We start from the raw sequence: 16,334 nt of genomic DNA, 5'->3' as shown, positions 1-16,334 counted from the left end.
CAGTTGGCATAATATGGCAAATATAGTCGTAGCTACTGAAACTTGCCAAATGTTAGAAGATAACGTAATTTGGGGGTCAGCAGGAAAGACCACTTGTCTGCATGTTTTTGAATGACAAACTTTGATTCTGTATCAGCATTCACCCTTTAGCTGATTTGCGAGTGTAGATCCAGATTCCAGGCTTTAAGTCACTTGAATTGTGATTGTAAAGCCTAGGTTGCATATATGAAAATCAGCCCCTGCATTTTGACTGAATAAATAGCTTTCCTTTTGACTCACTTTCCCCAACAGCACTTTCTTTACCTTTGTTTATGAAAATGATCAGATTATTGAGTTGGTTGTTGGCTTTTTGTAAAGCTATAGGTCTACCTCAACAGCTTCAGGTTTGCATAAGTAATCCAGACCTCAACAGCTTCAGGTTTGCATAAGTAATCCAGACCCAGACCTTTGAGCTGTTTTTATAGACTAAATATAGAAAGTCAGGGAAGCAAATCAGCATTACAGGAAACAGCACTTGGGGAGAGATGACCTCTTGACCTCTTGCAGCTCCTGAAAAGGATTTGAAAGCCCAATGCTTTTTTCTCCCAGGACACTGAGCTTTCAGACTCTTTGACTAGAATTGTCCCCATTGGAATGAGACCAAATAAATCCAATCTGAATCTGGAGCACACTATATTATTTCCAGAGGCTGAAACCCCTGATCATATGTTGTGCTGGCTGCCCCAAGCAAATCTGAAATCTGGAGCGCATTCTTATTCCATCTGCTGTTGGTGCAAATGTAAATGCAACAATCATAAACGAGGTTGAATCACAGAGGCCTGAGTGAACAGTTTCAGGGCGAGGAGGGAGAGGACTGGGTGAACAGTTTCAGGGAGAGGAGGGAGAGGCCTGAGTGAACAGTTTCAGGGAGAGGAGGGATAGATAGGCCTGGGTGAACAGTTTCAGGGAGAGGAGGTAGATTGGCCTGGGTGAACAGTTTCAGGGAGAGGAGGGAGAGGTCTGGGTGAACAGTTTCAGGGCGAGGAGGGAGAAGCCTGGGTGAACAGTTTCAGGGAGAGGAGGGAGAGGACTGGGTGAACAGTTTCAGGGAGAGGAGGGAGAGGTCTGGGTGAACAGTTTCAGGGAGAGGAGGGAGAGGCCTGAGTGAACAGTTTCAGGGAGAGGAGGGATAGATAGGCCTGGGTGAACAGTTTCAGGGAGAGGAGGTAGAGGCCTGGGTGAACAGTTTCAGGGAGAGGAGGGAGAGGTCTGGGTGAACAGTGTCAGGGAGAGGAGGGAGAGGTCTGGGTGAACAGTTTCAGGGAGAGGAGGGAGAGGCCTGGGTGAACAGTGTCAGGGAGAGGAGGGAGAGGTCTGGGTGAACAGTTTCAGGGAGAGGAGGGAGAGGTCTGGGTGAACAGTTTCAGGGAGAGGAGGGAGAGGACTGGGTGAAGAGTTTCAGGGAGAGGAGGGAGAGGCCTGGGTGAACAGTTTCATTGAGAGGAGGGAGAGGCCTGGGTGAACAGTTTCAGGGAGAGGAGGGAGAGGCCTGGGTGAACAGTTTCAGGGAGAGGAGGGAGAAGCCTGGGTGAACAGTTTCAGGGAGAGGAGGGAGAGGCCTGGGTGAACAGTTTCAGGGAGAGGAGGGAGAGGCCTGGGTGAACAGTTTCAGGGAGAGGAGGGAGAAGCCTGGGTGAACAGTTTCAGGGAGAGGAGGGAGAGGCCTGGGTGAACAGTTTCAGGGAGAGGAGGGATAGATAGGCCTGGGTGAACAGTTTCAGGGAGAGGAGGGAGAAGCCTGGGTGAACAGTTTCAGGGAGAGGAGGGAGAAGCCTGGGTGAACAGTTTCAGGGAGAGGAGGGAGAGGCCTGGGTGAACAGTTTCAGGGAGAGGAGGGAGAAGCCTGGGTGAACAGTTTCAGGGAGAGGAGGGATAGACCTGGGTGAACAGTTTCAGGGAGAGGAGGGAGAAGCCTGGGTGAACAGTTTCAGGGAGAGGAGGGAGAGGCCTGGGTGAACAGTTTCAGGGAGAGGCCTGGGTGAACAGTTTCAGGGAGAGGAGGGATAGATAGGCCTGGGTGAACAGTTTCAGGGAGAGGAGGGAGAGGCCTGGGTGAACAGTTTCAGGGAGAGGAGGGATAGATAGGCCTGGGTGAACAGTTTCAGGGAGAGGAGGGATAGATAGGCCTGGGTGAACAGTTTCAGGGAGAGGAGGGAGAGGCCTTGGTGAACAGTTTCAGGGCGAGGAGGGAGAGGACTGGGTGAACAGTTTCAGGGAGAGGAGGGAGAGGCCTGGGTGAACAGTTTCAGGGAGAGGAGGGAGAGGCCTGGGTGAACAGTTTCAGGGAGAGGAGGGAGAGGCCTGAGTGAACAGTTTCAGGGAGAGGAGGGAGAGGCCTGAGTGAACAGTTTCAGGGAGAGGAGGGAGAGGCCTGAGTGAACAGTTTCAGGGAGAGGAGGGAGAGACCTGGGTGAACAGTTTCAGGGCGAGGAGGGAGAGGCCTGAGTGAACAGTTTCAGGGAGAGGAGGGAGAGACCTGGGTGAACAGTTTCAGGGCGAGGAGGGAGAGGACTGGGTGAACAGTTTCAGGGAGAGGAGGGAGAGGCCTGAGTGAACAGTTTCAGGGAGAGGAGGGAGAGGCCTGGGTGAACAGTTTCAGGGAGAGGAGGGAGAGGCCTGGGTGAACAGTTTCAGGGCGAGGAGGGGTTACATTCCTTATACACACAGTCACACATAGGAGCTGCCTCTGCAACCAGTAATTTGCTGCTGGCCACTCCCACTGCTCTGTGGAACATTTAGAAGTGAAATGCCTTGCTCAAGGGCCCTCCAATGATAGCTGGTGGTGGGGGACTGAACAGTGTCTCTAAACCGCTTTTTCAGCAGTTACCTCAGGAAGAAGCACTGGGAATCGAAAGGCCCCCGGTTCAAGGCTGGCTCCTTCCCGCGTGTCCAAGTGTCTTTGAGCAAGACACTGAACCTCTAACTGCTCTCGACGATCTGCTTGGCGCCTTGCCTCGCCTTGGGTTTAGTGTTGCTTCTCGTCAGTCTCTCGTCTCCATTCCCCCCAGTGAAGGATGGCACATAGCCCAGGTATGCACTCTGCACCTTGGCCATGCCTGAAATGCTTGCATCTTGGGCAAGCCCTTTTTTCCATTGGAATACATACCGGTAGTTTCCATTTTGCAATAATGTCAAAATAATGGCATCACACCTGGTGTCCCACCCTCATTCGTATGTACACAAACACACACACACACGCACACGCACACACACACGCACACACACACACACACACACACACACACACACACTCACTCTCTCTCTCTCTCTCTCTCTCTCTCTCTGAAGAAACTGTGAAGCTGTGCCAAAACCAAGCAAACACTCATAAATTCCTCTTGACTAGGGGGGTTGGGGGGGGTGTTGGGTACCTACTCCCACACCTGCACAGGGAATCCCCTCTCAGCCCCGCTGCCTGCCTGCCTGCCTGCCTGCCCTCCCTCCAAACACTGTCTGCTACTGCCTAACCTGCAGCTTCACCCCTCCTCCTCCCTGCCCGGCTTGCAACCAAGTGGAAACTCATAACCACCTTTCATTGGATGTTCTGCCAATTCGGCGCATATTTCTCCCCTTTTGAACTCCTCCACTCCCGTTCTTTTCTGTGTTCCTGACATGTCTCCCTGTTGTGTAATGCTACCATCTGGATCCATACAACAACAGCACTACGAGCAGCACCATCTGGATCCATACAACAACAGCACTACGAGCAGCACCATCTGGATCCATACAACAACAGCACTACGAGCAGCACCACAAGCAGGCCTGCTTTCAAAAGGAAGACACATGGGCTTTGGGTGGAGCAGCTCAGGGCAGATGATTATCAAGCAAACAAAAGGATATTCCCGCGACAAAAACAAAAGAAGATGAAAGCAAACATTAGTCGAGGCACATTTTTTAGTCGTAGTGTCATAAGTGTTTGGAGAGCTTTGTTTGTGGATGCGTTAGGAAAGGTACACAAATCGTATCCTGTAGTTCAGAAATGAAAAAAATCTAATCCCCAATTGGTGCTCTAAATCTCACTTGCTGAGTACCTAGCCGCTAATAATCACAAGGTCTCTAATATGGACCTTGGCAAGTTATGCTATGGGTCTGTTTCATCGTTCTCTTTTAGCCTCAGTTGCATCTGCCTTGCTGGAGTGGGGGTTGATGGAGCCACTCCACCCTATGTACTGTACTGTATGGCATCATCTCTAGTCTGGTCAGCACGTCTTTGTGGTTCGGTTCAGCCCAGTACGTGGGGTACCAAGCATTAGGTTGGCGGTGTCAGGGTCTGTGCCAGCCCAGTTCAGCTGGTGTTTACCTCACAAACAGTTCTCTGAAAATCCTCACGCCAACTGCATTGTAGTGTGATTGTCAAATAACCACGAGTCTTAGCAACTTACTAGGCATTTATCCATTCATTGTGAAAGATGAAAACAGGTGGCATTGCGATGAGCTATTCTTACAAAACGGTTTCATATTATGTTGTAAGATATCTGCATCATGATTACTCTACATAATACAGTAAGTGTTTAGGGGATAAATGTTTGGTCATAGAGCACGCCCAGCAACCCAGAACATCCATGCACGTTTCATAGCTACCAAGCATTACCCCAGAAGAAGTGATCGTTATGTGATGTCCAGCAGCTGGTGTCCCAGTATTGAGTGTACATGCCATGGTCTCCATGGTGACTCTGGTTTACTCACTACACACACACACACACACACACACACACACACACACACACACACACACACACACACACACACACACACACACACACACACACACACACACACACACACACACACACACACACACACACACACACAGGCACACACACACACAGGCACACACACACACAGGCACACACACACACAGGCACACAGATGGACAAGATCTTGGAAGCAGTCAGACATATTGTCTTGGACAGAAGATCAAGGCCGAATCCTTTTTATACTCTCAATTCAATCAAAGGCATTTGTGTTTAATTGTGAAGAGGATACTGGGCAGAGCATTGGTTACCTCAGCTATCGATTAGGTTTTTGACAAACAACTACCAAAAGCATGGCTAACAAGCGACAAACACAAATATTTTCACAACTAGACACCAAATGAGTTGCTCACTTTTCTTCTTCCTCTTTCTCTCGTTTAGACAAACTCAGTTCTTTTGGCACCTGAAGCTCGTCTTCCCTCAGAGCAGCACGGAGTTTAACCAGAGGAGGTGAGTTGCACAATTAATTTCTTGAATATTACACATGCATCCAAGTTTCTGCTCAAGTGCGTGGATGCCAGTGTTCTAGTAACTTGGTGTTACGAGGAAACTTCTTGGAGCTCATTGAAGTTATGTCATTTCATAGTCCAGAGAGGGGTAAGTACTACTTGTTCTGGAGAACTTCCAGTTCCTCAGAAAGTGTATGTACGGTAGTTTTGCCTGTTGAAGGTACGACTGTATACCTTGAACAGGCAACACTACCGTACATACAGACTTACTGTCGGAGCAAAAAAGTCACACCCATGTGTGCATTGTGATTATAGACGCCATCCATTAAGTCCATGACTTGATTTGGGTGTTGACTTTTACATATTCTCTCCCCGTTTGCTTTTTCCTCTACAATCTATACCTCTCATACTAGGGTGCCTGACACAGAAACCCTGGAGCAGATCTTGACCCACTACATTCACCCTGCAGAGTCTGACCCTGTGAGACGCCAAAAGTAAGCTTTTGGTTCAATCAACATTCTTCCATTTTAATATGTCTTCCTATAGAGTGCTGCAGGGATGACGTGTTTTTGTAGGCTAACTCAGCTTTTTATGTTACTTCCAGTTCCCAGGTCTAAAAGTCAATGGGTTTGGATTATGGACATTTTGGTTAAATGCATGAAACAAGGTCTGTGGTTAACAAAAGTGTATGAAACGGCAAACGTTGTGTGCGGCAAGATAATCTTCACAAATGAGGATCACTCCTATGACTTTTGAAGCGTTTTCTGAAAACGCTTCTCTACGTTAAAGACATTTCTGCGAACATTTCGTGCGTATTTCAGAATTCCCGTCTGTCCTCTGAAAGCTTACGGGTAGCTCACACATTTGACTCTACTGCCCACTGGTGGATGTATCGCTTAACACGATACCAACGTGACAGACGCATGGAAGTATGTCGGCAGTGACGATTACACCGTTTGAAACGGACGCATATATTTATTTACTTGCTTGGACCACACGCATCTACGAACTTAGCCTTCATTGTGATGTGAACTACACACCTGGGGCCGGTTGCACCAAGTGGTCTTAACTATGCCTGGTCGTAACTCCTACGTCGGTCTTAGTTAAGACCAGTCTTTAGAGTGGATTTACGCCTGTTGCACCAACAGGGTTTATGTCTGGTCTTAACTACGCTGGTCGTAGCAATGCGCGTCCATGTATTGCCAGGGAATGCCCCCTGATTGGGCCAAAAATGTGCCTCGCGCCGTCACCCACTACTGTATGTGCGTCACTACACCCTCCCTCCTCCCACCCCCCTCCTCCTGTGGAAGCCCCGGGGGAAAATGGCGGCGGCGATTAGTGTCAGGCAGTCTGAATGAAATTGAATGTAACGTTCCCAATTCTATGTATTAAATTCTAAAAAACGACCCTCAACATTTGGGAAGGCTAAGCCACACAAACTACTAATCTAACTTCATGCTTCAAAGGCGACTTTACGACGATGAGGACCGTGAGACTGATAGACACGGAGATCTCTGTTACAGGCAGGCACCCCGACCCTACGCCTCCTGCTGACCAGGCGTAAGAGTTACGCCTGGGCGTAGTGAAAAGAAGGCTTAAGCCCTCTTGGTGCAACCGGCGTAGCTGTTAGGTCGTAAAGTTACGACCAACTTAGTTTAAGACCAGTCGTAAGACCACTTGGTGCAACTGGCCCCTGAGTGTTAAGTTTTGTGACTGCATCTTGCACGGTTGTGACGCCGTCGCATTCACAAAATCTGTCCACACAGACAGACATATTATAAACACCTGGCAAAGTACTCTGAACGGCTTCTGTGGTAGTTCCCGCTAGAATAGGTGTCTCCAGGACCACATTTTGCCATGATGACACACACGCACGCACACGCACACGCACACGCACACACACACACACACACACACACACACACACACACTCACAAGGTGAAAACAGTACCGGCCACATCATGCTGTCGCAGCTGGTAAAAACTTCACAATGTGATAATGGACCTAGAAATGGACCTCGAAATCAACACCATTTTGATGTGCGGTTTGGAAGAGCTCGCTCAGTTCAAGGGGGGAAAACTCTTTGACTGGTGCTCAGCCCATTGTTTTCCCTTGAAACACTCAAATGAGCTGTTTTACTGTTGGAAAAGACTGACTACTCTGCAAGCTGTTTAGTCACTGGACACTCATGTTCATGACAAGACTAGGGGAAGCGGAAAGGAAAAGTTCATTGAATTTTTCATTGGTTCTGAAATGCATAGAGTGACATATGGGGGCCACGGTGGGGCAGTGGTAGCGCTGTCGCCTCACAGCTAGAAGGTCCTGCAGGGTTCGATTCCTGCCTGGGACGCTGTGGGCGCTGAGGGTGTGTTCCTCCCATGTCTTCAGTGCCTACTAACTTGTCGAAAGGGCCTTTCTGTGGGGAGTTTGCATGTTCTCCCAGTGCTCTCTGGGGTTCCTCCCTATATAAGCCCCCACTAAAAACATGCAGAAGATCGTTGTCTGACCAGCGGTGGTTGGAAGAAGTTGGTCCCCGCCGGGCGCTTCACTGCAGCTGCCCACCACTCCTGTCCTGACCATGGAGGGGGAGGACGTGTGCATGCCACAATGTTTGTGACAAATAAAGACGGGGTATGTCCGTCCGGTTTAATTCATTAATTAATATTATTAAACACTACACACCATTATGCCAAAACCAGTTTGTCACTCACAGTTACTCACATCTGCAGTTGCATTATTGTGCTGGGTACAATGCATTCAGTGCATAAAATTTCACTCAGACCAAAACATAAAAAAAAATGTGTGGATTTAAAGAAAATATATTTTTTTGCGATGTAATTTTTTAAAGTTTTGGTCCAAGTGAAATGTTCTATGGTCGCTCCCGATTCTAAATATAGCTGAACCGTTTGGTTTGACGAAGTAAAACTCTCTTTATAAGCATTTTACAAAGTGTCTATGGGAAAATAAATGGCGGATGAAAATCTCTGGTACAGTGCTGCTGAAGCAGGAAGTAGGCAGTCACTTTGCCTCTCTATGCTCACTGCATTGTCTGAAACTGTGTTGTCAAGTTGCAGCATCAGCAGCACTGGAAATGAGAAGCAGTTGCTATAATATAGAAATGCTTTGGCTTCTTGTATTTCAGATTGATGTACTAGGCTCACCATACTGTTCAGTCCAAATATCTTGTAGCCATGACTGCAGCTTTGGTTTGGATGAGGAGGTCCACAGTTGCCTGCACGCCAGCCAGGCCAGGGGCCCTGTCACAGCCAGGCCAGAGGCTCTGTCATTGAGTTTGGCAGCAGTGTGTGTAAGGACTGGAGGATTATGCCTTCACTGCAGACTAACTATAAATCAGCCTGCACATAAATGAACCCTGTATGAAAGGGACCAAAGCACAAATATAGCTCTCAGTGGTTTAATGTCAATGGGGAATTCACAAGGCCTTCTTGCTCTCCACCCCACACCAAATAAAAAAAAATCTAACATTTTATTTTAAGAGGAGGTATGCTAAAAGAAAATGTGTGTGTGTGTGTGTGTTTTCTTTTTGGGAACATATTTCATTAACTCATTGAGTGCCAGCCACTTTTGGAGAACGGACGCTCCCAGTGCCAGAGTTTCAGAGCTTTTTTCAGTGATTTCTCGAGGCCCACAGAATATTGTGTGATATTACTATGTAAACAATGAACACGCAAAAAGAACGATGAGACTCTTTTCTATCATCAGCAAAAACAGGTTTATTGATATCATTTTCCGTTCTTTAGTTATCAGCCGGAGAAGATAGCTTGATTTAACAAAAAAGAGCAGTTTTTTTCTAGAAGCTGAGATAATGGCCCTTTTGTGAAATTAAACATTTCAAACACATCACTGACTCTGAAGCTAATTTTCTGATGTAGTCACACCTCAAAAATAATTTCCTTCAATAAAACAGTGAAGGCCAGGGAATTTTGTTTGGCAGAATAATATTTTTAGCTGCAACCAGCAGCGCTGGCCCCTGCGTGCGCTGCTGGTTGCAGCTTCTTGCTGATCTTGATTTGCTGCTGGTGGGCATCGGATATTCTGGCTTGCGTTTGCCAACCCTGTCCTGCTGCCTGGGTCTGTCTGGGTCAGTGTTGTGTGCTGCTCTGCGTGCCCCCCCCGCCCCGCCCCGCCTCAACTGCACACTCCTCCTTATGGGAGGTGGCTCTCTGCTGAGTTTGCTCTGCACTGTGAAGGCTGCGTCGGCGACATCCAGCTTTTTCCGCGTGTGTTTGTCACCGGCTACTACTGTATGCTTCCAGTTGAGAATAATAACGGCTGATCATGCGAATGGGCTGTCGGCGACAGCCTGTCGCAGCGGACATGGAGGAGCTCAATTGTGGGAGCAGATTGGCTGCTGCCTGCTGCAGGCACATCTAACGTTAAAACGCTTCATGCATATCGATGCATACGGATGCGATGCGATTTCCGTTTCCCCAACGACTTATTCTCTGTTTTTCTCTGCCTTTCTGTTAACCTGGAGAGCACTGTCACCACCTAAGGGTTCTGTAAAATAGGTTATAGACCTCCAATAGCTACAATAGTTGTACAGGAGCTGCGGAAGGCTTTGATCGACGTCCCACCGTCAAAAAACGCATTGGACGTCGAAAGACGTCCGTGGCACTCTACGTCACTATTTAATTGGACATCGAAAGACGTCCATGGCACTCAATGAGTTAAGTGCAAACTTCGGGGCCGTGTCCATAGACAGTGTGCCCCTCCCCCCTCCTCCCCATAGCGGAGCGCTTTGGATGTCGTGCCCAGAGCGCTTCCAAAAGCACACAGACCTGACTGTAGTTAGTAGGTAAACGTTCGCTAGCTAGCATACAAGGTAAAGAAGCAAGCTAACATAAACCCAACAATGATACTTTGTGTTTCAGACTGAAGATGTATGTGTTGATGATGACTTTGTGTTTCAGACTGAAGATGTATGTGCACGCCCCATCTGATCACGTGAAGGTCTTCATGAAAGCAGAGGGGAGAAAGGCTAACTCTTTGAGGTGAGATATTATAGATCTACTTTGATTGATTGATTTTCTTTATTTAAGTGTCATGCTTCGAATGAAGCCCAGCCCACATGGGCTTACAGGACACTTTTACTGTTCATCATTTAAACAAACAATGATCAAAACATAAAACCAACAGAAACACCCAGAATACATACAGTAAAGTTGTACAGCATGAAAACCACCACCTGAACCTACTTAAAGAGCTGTGCTTGCCTTCTATTCCAGGCCCTAGAGATAAAGTTAGCAGTCTTAAATACCTCAGTCTTAAACAACCACTCCAACTTCTGGCCATCATCTGCACAGAAGAGCTCAGGGGCCGGTTGCACCAACTGGTCTTACACTGGTCTTAAGCTAAGTTGGTCGTAACTTTACGACCTACAGCTACGCCGGTTGCACCAAGACGACTTAAGCCTTATTTTCACTACGACCAGGCGTAACTCCTACGCCTCGTCAGGAGGAGGCGTAGAGCCTGCCTGTAACAGAGATCTCCGCGGAGACCTTTTTGACCGTCATCGTCGTAACATCGCCAGTTCGCCGTCTTTGAAAGCACGACGTTAGATTATAACTAACTACCGTACTTGTGTGGCTTAGCCTTCCCAAATGTTGGCGTTAATTATTTTAGAATTTAATACATAGAATTGAGAACGTTACATTCAATTTCATTCAGACTGCCTGATACTAATGGGCGCCGCCATTTTCCCCCGGGGCTTCCACAGGAGGAGGGGGGTGGGAGGAGGGAGGGTGTAGTGACGCACATACAGTAGTGGGTGACGGCGCGAGGCACATGTGGGCCAATCAGAGGGCATTCCCCGACAATTCACATGAACGCGCATTGCTATGACCAGCGTAGTTAAGACCAGAGTAAGCCGTGTTGGTGCAACAGGCGTAAATCCATGGTCTTAACTAAGACCGACGTAGGAGTTACGACCAGGCATAGTTAAGACCAGTTGGTGCAACCGGCCCCAGGTCTTTGCTTTTGCATTTCATCAAATAAGGAAATCCTCAAATCATCATATAAAGTACAATAAAACATGAAATGAAACTCATTTTCAACATCCTTTAGATCACAGACATTGCATATCCTGTTCTCTTCTGGTATAGCTGGTATATCTACTTGTCAAGCTGCGTTCACACCGACCTATTAAAGTTTTTCGCTGGCATCGAGTTTACATACAAAGTCAATGCAAACGAGCAATTGAGCGTATATTCGCCTGGAAGAAAAATCGCTGGGCGTCCGAGCGACAGAGACAGAGCGATACGCTTGTCGCCCCAGATGAAATATCAACTCGAGCGAAAATACGCTGGCATCGCTGTTCAACGCTGATTGGCTGCCGTGTGAGAGCGAGTCAAGGATCACACTGGCTTGGAACAAACCGCTGGTTTATTGTGTGGCAACAAACCGCATTGACAGGCTGACAGCTGACATGAAGTGAAGTCTGTACTACCGGTATGGAGCTCGCATTAGGAGCACGCTGATAGGCTTTAGCTTGTAAACAATGATGGTGGCTCGTAGTGGACAAAGTCGACAGAGCGATTCCAAAGGGTTGAATCAAGTGACAGAGAAAAATAAATATCTCGGTGTGAACACAGCTTCAGCCATCTGAGCCTATCAGTTGTGAAAACAAGCACTTTTAGTGAACCTACACTTTTAGTGAACCTACACTTTTAGTGAACCTACACTTTTAGTGAACCTACACTTTTAGTGAACCTACACTTTTAGTGAACCTACACTTTTAGTGAACCTACACTTTTAGTGAACCTACACTTTTAGTGAACCTACACTTTTAGTGAACATACACTTTTAGTGAACCTACACTTTTAGTGAACCTACACTTTTAGTGAACCTACACTTTTAGTGAACATACACTTTTAGTGAACCTACACTTTTAGTGAACATACACTTTTAGTGAACCTACACTTTTAGTGAACCTACACTTTTAGTGAACCTACACTTTTAGTGAACCTACACTTTTAGTGAACATACACTTTCAATGAACATACACTTTTAGTGAACCTACACTTTTAATGAACATACACTTTTAGTGAACCTACACTTTTAGTGGACGTACATTGAGCATGCGCCGGGCCCCATCTTATTACATCGCAGCCTGTTTCGCAGCTGCCCGGCTGAAGCGATCTTGCTCAATATTGCACCAATTTAAAAAATTGTTTGTCCCAATGAGTCACTTAGACACAAAAAGTTAGGAAAATCAGGTCCAGGTTGAAAAATACAGAAATTCTCCTTTAGATTGACAGACCATAAACCAAGTAGGCTTTGCAGTGCAGGCACCTTTAGATGTGGCATTGTTGTTAATTGTTGTTTTCTATGAGCGGTTAGGACATTTAATCAGAACAGCTTGTTGTCTTCAATTGCATTAAGCCCATGAAGAACGATCAATGATTCCCACTTGTTCTGTTCTTGGAGCCCAGACAAGTAATGTAACAAGTAAATATGGAACAAGTAAATATGCACTTATGTAATCTCCGAAAGTGTGTGTGTGTGTGTGTGTGTGTGTGTGTGTGTGTGTGTGTGTGTGTGTGTGTGTGTGTGTGTGTGTGTGAACCCTGTCGTCCCTCAGGCGTCCTGTCCTGTCCTACCCGTCTGATTGGGCTAGTTGCCGCTCACGATGGATTTATTCAGCGCGTATGAAATCGACTTAATTGTTTTATGAACATGACATCACTGACTTGTAAATTCCTGCAATGCTACGCAGGGCTTAGGCAGAGAGGCCTGACGGGGAGGGGTTTTCTCTGCGCTCGTTTGCGCCATCCTCTCTCCCAACTGTCTCTCTCCAACTGTCTCTCTCCCGCTCTCTCTCCCTCCTCTCTCCAACTGTCTCTCTCCCTCTCTCTCTCCCTCCTCTCTCCAACTGTCTCTCTCCCGCTCTCTCTCCCTCTCTCTCTCCAACTGTCTCTCTCCCTCCTCTCTCAAGGGGTTGGGGGGGGGGGCAGGTGTTGATAGCACCCATTTGCCTCGCCTAGTTTTGGATTCTTTGGCTCTCCTCCATTTCCACTTAGTCACGGAGTGAGTGATGATCCTCTCTGCACTCATCATCATGACCCCCCTGGCCAGCTTGAAACGTCATGAACCCTCCCAGCCGTTCCCCTCTTGTAACACACACATGCTGCATCCGTTTGGCCCCGGGGACTGGGCAGCCCCCTCTTTCCAAGCACTTCAATTCTTTTTTTATGACCGTGGCGTGTACAGTGTCGAGAAGCAATGGGGGAAAGGCTTTTTATGACAGTGTGTGTACAGTGTAGGGATGTAACGATAACCGGTTTGAATGAAAACCGTGATAAAAATTCATTACGATAACCGTACCGTTTCAAATTGTCATTATCATTAAAACCGTGGTACCGTGTGCGGCTATGATTACAGTGCTTTGAAAAACATGGTAAATACTGTCCATCATCAACCAAAGTTGGCAACCGTCTCCCAGATGCAGACGCGCAGCCTTGGAGAAATGATTTCAGCGAGTGTATCAATCCTTTTTGGGGTCTGAGTTTTCAATATAAAACTTGGTGAAATGATTTCCGTGAGTGTATTAGTACTTTTTCGGCACATTTTAACAAGCCGTGATAATACTGATAACCGTGATACTTTTGGTCAGTATAATTGTGATATGAAATGTTCATATCGTTCCATCTCTAGTACAGTGTGGAGAAGAAATGAAGGAAAGGCAGTGTAGAGATGTGATGGCTCACCATGAGCCTGGATCCTGCACGGACAGGTCGGGTTGTCAGTCACCTTTTCCTCAAATATCTCCATGTGTTCCACACACCTTCTAATGCAGTACAATCTGATGAGTCTATTGAGTCATTACTAGGCATGTGTACGACGAGGCATATTCAAGGATAAATCACACATCTAAACAAAATTATAGATTTGAATGTTACAGTAGATATTCCACCATTTTGTTGTTTTTTTACTTTTTACATACTTGTTTTTACTCTATTAACTGTTAAAGTGTTGATTTATATGCTTTTTCATCTTGTCACATTCTCGCAAATTGATTGTTAACAGTGATCTCACGTCGTTAATTGACCCGAAAAGGTTCCACAGTGTATCTGAGATTATAAAGAGTAGATCATCTCTATTGCAACACATGTACGTGGTCCTCCACTAACCTGGGCATCTCGCCACTAGATCACATCTGTTGCATTGTAAACCAATATTGGTGACACAGATGCAGGGTTTCCCCTACCATTATAAGGCTTAGGCGCAGCACCCAAGATGTTTTGGTGCACCACCTAAGCCGGATGAATGTGAGATCATTGTGGGGAGTATCAAAACGAACTAAATTACTTTTCCCAGAGCGAATGCTTGTAGCTGGTCCCCAGTGGATTTCTTTAGCAAGTTTCATCATGAAGCTTTTTGCGTGCTGTTTGTTTATGATCTGCTATAGCATTTCAACATTTTTGTACACAGATATGGTAATAATAAAGGTCCAAAGATTATGTGAAATTTCAAGGGCGGGACCCCCAAACCTCCCACCAAACACATGCGCTTCAGCCTATGTCTTCCACAGACTTAGGGAAAACACTGCGGCTGCCCACCCAGCGACACAGAACCTAAGCCCTCCAAAAAGCCGGGGAAAACCCTGCAGATCATGAGCTCATAATGCCATCAAAATTATATTTCTGCTGAAGCATTGTTGCAGGCGATTGGTCATGTTTGAAATGTTTCCTACATGACTTATAACAACAATTTGCCTCATCGTCTGAGCCCTAGATCAGAGAAATTAACATTTGAGAAAGGATGTCATGATTATTTCTTGATTCAACATTTCAGTCAATTTAGTTTCAGCTAATTCAATGGGTCATGTTGCTGTAGTGCTGTCAGTTTAGTGGGTCTAGAGGAGGAGGCAGTAGTAGCAGATTGTCAGCAGAGCGGGACAGCATGGCCTAGCAGCAGCCCCTCTGTGATGAATGGGATGCAGATCCATCATCAACACTATCAACCCTGGACCTCCATCATCAACACTATCAACCCTGGACCTCCATCATCAACACTATCAACCCTGGACCTCCATCATCAACACTATCAACCCTGGACCTCCATCATCAACACTATCAACCCTGGACCTTCATCATCAACACTATCAACCCTGGACCTCCATCATCAACACTATCAACCCTGGACCTCCATCATCAACACTATCAACCCTGGACCTCCATCATCAACACTATCAACCCTGGACCTCCATCATCAACACTATCAACCCTGGACCTCCATCATCAACACTATCAACCCTGGACCTTCATCATCAACACTATCAACCCTGGACCTCCATCATCAACACTATCAACCCTGGACCTTCATCATCAACACTATCAACCCTGGACCTCCATCATCAACACTATCAACCCTGGACCTTCATCATCAACACTATCAACCCTGGACCTCCATCATCAACACTATCAACCCTGGACCTCCATCATCATCAACACTATCAACCCTGGACCTACTGTAGAAGTGAGAGGCAGGGAGGTTGGCTGAGGTAGAAGAGGTGTTGCAAAAATAAGAAAACATTGGCCCTCTCAGCATGCAGGATGTATGTATGTGAGACGTGAGAGGTGTTGAACGTGCTTGTGTGTGTGTATATATATATATACACTAGGGCTGTGAATCTTCACTGGCCTCTCGATTCTATTCGATTATGATTCAGAGCGCTACGATTCGATTCGATTATCGATGCATCTCGATGCATCTTCAATCGATCATCACTTTTTTTCCCAATACATGATTTATTTTTTCTCACTTTCTTTTTTTTCACTGTGTGGCTACTTTTAAAATAAAAGTGCATTTGGAATTGCATAGTATCCAAATAAACAAGTACTTCCTTTATATTTTATTCGATTATTTAAAAAAATAATCGATTTTGGACATTTGTGAATCGATGCAGAATCGTGCACGTCCGCATCGCGATGCATCTTATAATCGATTATTTTTGACACCCCTAATATACACACACATATATATATATATATATATATATATATATATACACACTGTATATACTGTACATAACAAACATCAACCTCTCTATCTCTCTTGCTCTCTCTCCCTG

The 16,334-nt window shown here is 46.4% G+C and overlaps 1 protein-coding gene across 2 annotated transcripts in view; it reads left to right on the top strand.

The window, feature by feature from the left end:
* The window catches only part of znhit6 (zinc finger HIT-type containing 6), a 53,897-nt gene that overhangs the window by 24,507 nt on the left and 13,056 nt on the right, over positions 1–16,334 (top strand). For both annotated transcript variants that reach the window (XM_083648412.1, XM_083648413.1), the window contains 3 exons: positions 5,172–5,240; positions 5,653–5,733; positions 10,174–10,254. In XM_083648412.1, coding sequence (XP_083504538.1) covers positions 5,172–5,240; positions 5,653–5,733; positions 10,174–10,254 — 231 coding nt within the window. The remainder of the gene's footprint in view (positions 1–5,171; positions 5,241–5,652; positions 5,734–10,173; positions 10,255–16,334) is intronic.

Source organism: Poromitra crassiceps (genome assembly GCF_964638095.1).
Source record: "Poromitra crassiceps genome assembly, chromosome: 12".
In the NCBI taxonomy this organism is placed as follows: domain Eukaryota; kingdom Metazoa; phylum Chordata; class Actinopteri; order Beryciformes; family Melamphaidae; genus Poromitra; species Poromitra crassiceps.
This window is presented reverse-complemented; position numbering and strand designations above follow the sequence as displayed.